Raw genomic sequence first — 8,118 nt, 5'->3', positions numbered from 1 at the left:
GACAGACAGACAGACAGACAGACAGACAGACAGACAGACAGACAGACAGACAGACAGACAGCAGTGGCGAGTTTCTGGTGGCTGATGGTGGTACTATAATCACAGGGTGCAAAACAGAAAGAGATTCCCTCTCTCTCTCTCTTTCTCTCCCTCTCTCTCTCTATCTCTCTCCCTCTCTCTCTCTCTCTCTCTCTCTCTCTCTCTCTCTCTCTCTCTCTCTCTCACACACACACACACACATGCATATTCAGAAATGGTATAGAAATGCGCACATATACAAACGCCCACACATGAGATGTGATGGGATCCTACTGAAAATAATTTCATCATCACAATTCCCTTCCACATAACAGTGAATTAAACAGGTTGCCGTTTGAGCGTGATTCGTTTTGACTGTGATGCATTTAGATTTGTACAGAACTGTGGGTTACAATAATAACATACCTTATGTCTCTCACCACACTCAGACTCAGAATGGGTTTCAGATGATGGGAGAACTTGAACCCTGAACCAGTCCCACAGTTTACAGAGAGACGAGAGATCACAATGTGACTCCTTTAACAACCCTGAACCAGTCCCACAGTTTACAGAGAGACGAGAGATCACATTGTGACTCTTTAACAACCCTGAACCAGTCCCACAGTTTACAGAGAGACGAGAGATCACAATGTGACTCCTTTAACAACCCTGAACCAGTCCCACAGTTTACAGAGAGACGAGAGATCACAATGTGACTCCTTTAACAACCCTGAACCAGTCCCGCAGTTTACAGAGAGACGAGAGATCACAATGTGACTCCTTTAACAACCCTGAACCAGTCCCACAGTTTACAGAGAGACGAGAGATCACAATGTGACTCCTTTAACAACCCTGAACCAGTCCCACAGTTTACAGAGAGACGAGAGATCACAATGTGACTCCTTTAACAACCCTGAACCAGTCCCACAGTTTACAGAGAGACGAGAGATCACAATGTGACTCCTTTAACAACCCTGAACCAGTCCCACAGTTTACAGAGAGACGAGAGATCACAATGTGACTCCTTTAACAACCCTGAACCAGTCCCACAGTTTACAGAGAGACGAGAGATCACAATGTGACTCCTTTAACAACCCTGAACCAGTCCCACAGTTTACAGAGAGACGAGAGATCACAATGTGACTCCTTTAACAACCCTGAACCAGTCCCACAGTTTACAGAGAGACGAGAGATCACAATGTGACTCCCCTGGTTAGATAAAGGATAAATAAATGTGTTCACAATGTCGTGATTTGAATAAAGTCCATTTTTCTCTTGGATTATGATAAACAAGGTCCTAAAATGTCATGCAGTTGACATTTAGATTTGGATAGTGTTCTGAAAGTGCAGCATGCCTCTTAACATTGATGGGTTTCCCCATGCAGTATTCATATAGCCGAGACAATAATACAAGTATGCACAAACACAGACGCACACCCCCCCCCCCCCTCACACACACACAAACAAACATCAACAAAGTATCACAGGCTGCATGGTTGTACCACAGGGGCTGAGCAGCTCCCTCCCCAGAAATGAGGTTAAATGCACACTTATGTAAATTATTCAGAGTAATGAGCATCATACAAGGAACACAAGTTATAAACCATGAGGGTGTTTTTCCATATAAATGTCCTGAAGCAGGCTAGATCCTCCTATACAGTAGAGGGATTACAGTCAAACAGGCATGTAAGCAAACATGAACATGAGGAAAATTATCCAATCTGTGTATTCATAAGGTATTGCATGTAAAGAATCATCAAGTGTGAAAATATACATATTCCTGATTACATTGATATTAATGTGATATACACTGAGTGAACAAACGTTAAGAACATCTTCCTAATATTGAGTTGCCCCCCCCACCCCCCCCCCCCCCCCCCCCCTTGCCCTCAGAACAGTCTCAATTCATCGGGGCATGGAGTCTACAAGGTGTCGAAAGCGTTCCACAGGGATGCTGGCCCATGTTGACTCCAATGCTATCCACAGTTGTGTCAAGTTGGCTGGACATCCTTTGGGTGGTTGACCATTCTTGATTGACACGGGAAACTGTTGAGAGTGAAAAAACCCAGCAGCATTGCAGTTCTTGACACAAACCAGTGATCCTGGCACATACTACCAAACCCCGTTCAAATGCACTTAAATATTATGTCTTGCCCATTCACCCTCTGTATGGCACACACACACAACCCATGTCTCAAAGCTTAACCATCCTTCTTTAACCTGGCTCCTCCCCTTTATCTTTAACCTGACTCCTCTCCTTTAGCTTTAACCTGTCTCCTCTCCTTTATCTGTAACCTGTCTCCTCCCCTTCATCTTTAACCTGTCTCCTCTCCTTTATCTGTAACCTGTCTCCAGCCCTTCATCTTTAACCTGTCTCCTCTCTTCCATCTTTAACCTGTCTCCTCTCCTTCATCTTTAACCTGTCTCCTCTCCTTCATCTTTAACCTGTCTCCTCCCCTTCATCTTTAACCTGTCTCCTCCCCTTCATCTTTAACCTGTCTCCTCTCCTTTATCTTTAACCTGTCTCCTCCCCTTCATCTTTAACCTGTCTCCTCCCCTTCATCTTTAACCTGTCTCCTCCCCTTCACCTTTAACCTGTCTCCTCTCCTTCATCTTTAACCTGTCTCCTCCCCTTCATCTGTAACCTGTCTCCTCCACTTCATCTTTAACCTGTCTCCTCCCCTTCATCTTTAACCTGTCTCCTCTCCTTCATTTACACTGATTGACGTGGATTTAACAGGTGACATCAATAAGGGATCATAGCTTTAACTTGGATTCACCTGCTCAGTCAAAGTCATGGAAAGAGCAGGTGTTCCTAATGTTGTGTCCACTCTGTGTATATGGGGTATATTGTTGTGTCCACTCTGTGTATACGGGGTATAATGTTGTGTCCACTCTGTGTATATGGGGTATAATGTTGTGTCCACTCTGTGTATATGGGGTATAATGTTGTGTCCACTCTGTGTATATGGGGTATAATGTTGTGTCCACTCTGTGTATATGGGGTATAATGTTGTGTCCACTCTGTGTACATGGGGTATAATGTTGTGTCCACTCTGTGTATATGGGGTATAATGTTGTGTCCACTCTGTGTATATGGGGTATAATGTTGTGTCCATTCTGTGTATATGGGGTATAATGTTGTGTCCACTCTGTGTATATGGGGTATAATGTTGTGTCCACTCTGTGTATATGGGGTATAATGTTGTGTCCATTCTGTGTATATGGGGTATAATGTTGTGTCCACTCTGTGTATATGGGGTATAATGTTGTGTCCACTCTGTGTATACGGGGTATAATGTTGTGTCCACTCTGTGTATATGGGGTATAATGTTGTGTCCACTCTGTGTATATGGGGTATAATGTTGTGTCCACTCTGTGAATATGGGGTATAATGTTTGAAATTAAGTAACAAACATATTCACATAGTTTATTCCTTTATTCTGTTACAAAAAGCATGATGACTTTCTTCAGAGACACTTTGGTTAGAAAACGTTTATTTCTCAAAAGTTTATTTCCGTATCTTTTTAGATTCATGAATGATCTCCATGTATTTTATAAATGTTTTATTCAGCAACATCTTTCACTAGTGATGTATAGAAAAACAACTGTACTGTGAGGTTTTCAGGTGAACAAACTAAATAATCACTTTATATCCTGGTATTAAAATACTTTGAAAAAAAGAACAAATTAAGAAGAAAAGTCAAATGGCGTTCAGTCTTGAAAACACCAACTGAACATCCCTTTTATTCAAATGTTAAATCAAAATAATATTGACAACCAAAGTCCAACTTAAAACATTATTGTCTACCCACTATTCAACATCTGTTTTTCCTACACTTTTTCTATGTTTTTTGCAGCTCTCAAACTCTCCATACGATACAAACATTGAATGTCTTTTTAAAAATCTGTTAGGGCATATAAAACCTCTCCTTCTATGAGACAAACCATCCGCCAAGGACTCGCGTTGTGCTGCGCCTTCGTCAATACAACACCAAAGAAATAGAGGAGAAGAAGAACAGAAGCATCAGTCAGGTACAGAGAGGCTGATTGGGTCAGAGAAGGAAAGGACAAGTTTCACTGCAGGAGAATCAACCCTTTAATATACATAGTGGATGGAGAGATGAGATACAGTATATTTGATGTAAGGAGTCTATCTCTGCCCAGTATCTGTCTTCACTGTCAAACGTGTTCAAGAGTTTAAGGTTGTTCCACGTTTGGCACTGGATCCTACACCCTGGCTATGGCAGAAAAACAGTCTGACACAGTTGCGTCAGTGTTGAATGCTCTCTTTATGGCAGAGACTCACACAAACAGAGCCAGAGCTGAGCTGGAGAGTTTAGCTAGTAAATGTTCTCTTTGTAGCTGTAGGCAGGCTGTCTCTGACTCTGATTCCAATATCCTAACGAGGCTTCTCTCTGCTGCCAGCCCTATAGGCTACAGCAACACGTACAATGACCTACACATCAAACGATACTGAACAACCTCCATCATAAAATATCAAACTACTGAGAGAGAGAGAGAGAGAGAGAGAGAGAGAGAGAGCGAGAGAGAGAGAGAGAGAGAGAGAGAGAGAGAGAGAGAGACAAGATGGGTTGCTGTGGTGGTAGCCACTGTTTCCATGGTTTCCATTAACGATTGCCAACAGCTGATTGACTGTGAACGTGTAAATCAACAGGGGTTTCTGTGTGTAAGTCACGCCCCCTTCCTCTGTCAGCTAGGCCGTGTTCCAAAATGGCTACTCTCTCTCTATAAATTAATGTAGCAGAGCCACTGAAGAAATCAATGGTGTTAATCTGTGGTACTTTGTCAAGTTCTGACCATGTCAGTCAATACTTCCTCGCTTTCAGCCACAGCAATCATTCTGGGGAGTTTGATAAAGTAACAGTGTATGTGTGTGTGTGTTTAGTGGCATGGTGTGTTCAGTGGTATGGTGTGTTCAGTGGTATGGTGGGTTCAGTACTATGGTGTGTTCAGTGGTATGGTGGGTTCAGTACTATGGTGTGTTCAGTGGTATGGTGGGTTCAGTGGTATGGTGGGTTCAGTGCCATGGTGTGTTCTGTAGCATGGTGTGTTTAGTGGAATGGTGTGTTCAGTAGCATGGTGTGTTCAGTGGTATGGTGTGTTCAGTGGTATGGTGTGTTCAGTGGTATGGTGGGTTTAGTCGTATGGTGTGTTCAGTGGTATGGTGTGTTCAGTGGTATGGTGTGTTCAGTGGTATGGTGGGTTTAGTGGTATGGTGGTTTCAGTGGTATGGTGTGTTCAGTGGTATGGTGGGTTCAGTCGTATGGTGTGTTCAGTGGTATGGTGGGTTCAGTACTATGGTGTGTTCAGTGGTATGGTATGTTCAGTGGTATGGTGGGTTCAGTGGTATGGTGGGTTCAGTGCCATGGTGTGTTCTGTGGCATGGTGTGTTTAGTGGAATGGTGTGTTCAGTAGCATGGTGTGTTCAGTGGTATGGTGGGTTTAGTCGTATGGTGTGTTCAGTCGTATGGTGTGTTCAGTGGTATGGTGTGTTCAGTGGTATGGTGTGTTCAGTGGTATGGTGGGTTCAGTGGTATGGTGTGTTCAGTGGTATGGTGGGTTCAGTGAGGTGTAGCAGCAAAGCATGTTTGTTGAGGAGAACACAACACAGCTAGTTAAGCATCAATTTAAACATATTTCACCTGTGCGATCAGGACATATTAAATCAAATCCAATTCAGGGATCAATCTCTGTAGGAATGACTGTCAGCAGATGGTTCAGGGAGGCAAGGAATGACTGAGCTCTGTGCATGATTATTTATGTCTGTATTATTATACTGCATTGGTGCTTGAAATGCTTGTGTTCCAGTTCATGATGCCTTTCCAACATAGCGTGTGTAACTGTGTCCAAAAACACACACGAGAGACACAAGAGACACACAAATATCAAATCATCTTAATAGTCAATCAGCGTTATTATCATTATTGTCTTTTAACTGTGCAAAGACAAAAACAAATCCTATTTTGTGATCCGTCTTCACTAAGTAAATGGTCAGAGAGAGTAGGTAGCGAACTGAGATATTACAGACAGACAGACAGACAGACTAACAGTAGTCAATAGAACGGCCACAGGTCAGGGTAGGGCAGAGAAAGTCAGGGTAGGGCAGAGAAGGCCAGGGTAGGGCAGAGAAGGTCAGGGTAGGGCAGAGAAGGTCAGGGTAGGGCAGAGAAGGTCAGGGTAGGGCTGAGAAGGCCAGGGTAGGGCAGAGAAGGTCAGGGCAGGGCAGAGAAGGTCAGGGTGGGGCAGAGAAGGTCAGGGTAGGGCAGAGAAGGCCAGGGTAGGGCAGAGAAGGTCAGGGTAGGGCAGAGAAGGTCAGGGTAGGGCAGAGAAGGTCAGAGTAGGGCAGAGAAGGTCAGGGTATGGGAAGAGAAGGTCAGGGTAGGGCAGAGAATGTCAGGGTAGGGCAGAGAAGGTCAGGGTAGGGAAAAGAAGGCCAGGGTAGGGCAGAGAAGGTCAGGGTAGGGCAGAGAAGGTCGGGGTAGGGCAGAGAAGGTCGGGGTAGGGCAGAGAAGGTCGGGGTAGGGCACAGAAGGTCGGCCCAGGGCAGAGAAAGTCCGGATAGGGCAGAGAAGGTTGGCCCAGGGCAGAGAAGGTCAGGGCAGGGCAGAGAAGGTCGGCCCAGGGCAGAGAGGGTCAGGGTGGGGCAGAGAAGGTCAGGGCAGGGCAGAGAAGGTTAGGGTATGGCAGAGAAGGTCCAGGTAGGGCAGAGAAGTGCAGGGCAGGGCAGAGAAGGTTAGCTCAGGGCAGGGCAGAGAAAGTCAGCCCAGGCCAGGGCATAGAATGTTATCTCAGGGCAGGGCAGAGAAGGTCAGGGCAGGGCAGAGAAAGTCAGGGCAGGGCAGAGACAGTCAGCCCAAGGCAAGGCAGAGAACGTCATCTCAGGGCAGGTCAGCTCAGGGCAGGGTAGGGCAGAGAAAGGCAGGTCAGGGCAGAGTAGGTCAACCCATGGCAGAGAAGGTTAGCTCAGGGCAGGGCAGAGAGAGTCAGCCCAGGGCAGGGCATAGAAGGTTATCTCAAGACAGGGCAGAGAAGGTAATCTCAGGGCAGGGCAGAGAAGGTCATCTCAGGGCAGGTCAGGAGGCATTTACGGGATAGTTCTCTCTTTTTTTACACAGAAATTAACACCTTGTTTCAAAAAATCTGAATAAAAGAAAAAAAAACATCTCCCCAACAATGGCTCCTTTTTGTAGCAACATGTTCCTCATCTTCTTTTATTTTCATTTTTATTCTCCATCTACATGTTTCCCCTGTTCGTAATGAGTGATTTCAGAATGCATTTGGCAGCAGTATCGAAGTCTGTCTCGGACACACATCACGCAGCCAAACAAAGTGTCAGAAAGACGGCCATGTTCATAAGGTCAATGTCACCATTAATGTGGTCATCTTTGTAAGGTCTATGAGTCAGTCTCCTGCTCAGCCCCTTGTGCCAGGTCATGTGATTACATGCCGGAGGCGCTGAGCCCCATGCTGGCGTTGTGGCTCATGCAGGGGAGAGTCTGGACTGTTTTGGGGAAGTCGTGAGTTAGGATGCGTCCGTTCTCTCCTCCTCCTGCTCCACCTATTCCTCCTCCTCCCCCATTCCCGTTCCCGTTCCCACTCATTCTGGTCATGGAGGAGCAGTGCATGGCGTCGTTGATGTTCTGCTGCAGATAACAGAGAGAGAGAAGAGGGGAACAGAGTTGGACACCAAGACAAGATGACAGTCACAGCCATGCATACATCCTGTCTATGGGCTCCCAGTAATACTGGTCATCTAATCAGAGGTTAGCTCTACCATGTAAATAGTGTACGTATCTCCTGGGGATTTAGACTCTAACAAAGACAAGAGGATAGATAGGCTGGTGTAATATAACAATAATATAATAAAATATTACAATATCATAGTATTATAATACAGTAGAATAATATTGTATTATATCGTGTGTCTTATAATTCGCAGACGTTTCAACTTCATTGAATCAACAGCCCTCCATTTGATCCCCTTGTATTTGATTTGTCTACAGGAATACTGTAATATATTAACAACATTAGTTGTGTGAATGAATGTGTAACTGGATACAGGCATATATGAATAGG

General features: G+C 44.9%; 1 protein-coding gene across 5 annotated transcripts in view; it reads right to left on the bottom strand.

Moving 5' to 3' along the window:
• Nucleotides 1–3,438: 3,438 nt before the first annotated feature.
• The window catches only part of LOC110489094 (glutamate receptor 1), a 157,831-nt gene continuing 153,151 nt past the window's right edge, over nucleotides 3,439–8,118 (bottom strand). For 2 of the 5 annotated variants that reach the window (XM_036943244.1, XM_036943245.1), the window contains exon 16: nucleotides 7,471–7,685. Coding sequence is in view for 2 of the 5 variants with exons in the window: in XM_036943242.1 (XP_036799137.1) it covers nucleotides 7,482–7,685 (204 nt within the window). In the remaining 3 variants the exon portion in view is untranslated. Of the gene's footprint in view, nucleotides 7,686–8,118 lie in introns of all 5 variants that reach the window. The other 3 variants (XM_036943242.1, XM_036943243.1, XR_005035968.1) reach the window with 3 other exon arrangements.

This window comes from Oncorhynchus mykiss, chromosome 14, assembly GCF_013265735.2.
Source record: "Oncorhynchus mykiss isolate Arlee chromosome 14, USDA_OmykA_1.1, whole genome shotgun sequence".
NCBI lineage: Eukaryota > Metazoa > Chordata > Actinopteri > Salmoniformes > Salmonidae > Oncorhynchus > Oncorhynchus mykiss.
This window is presented reverse-complemented; position numbering and strand designations above follow the sequence as displayed.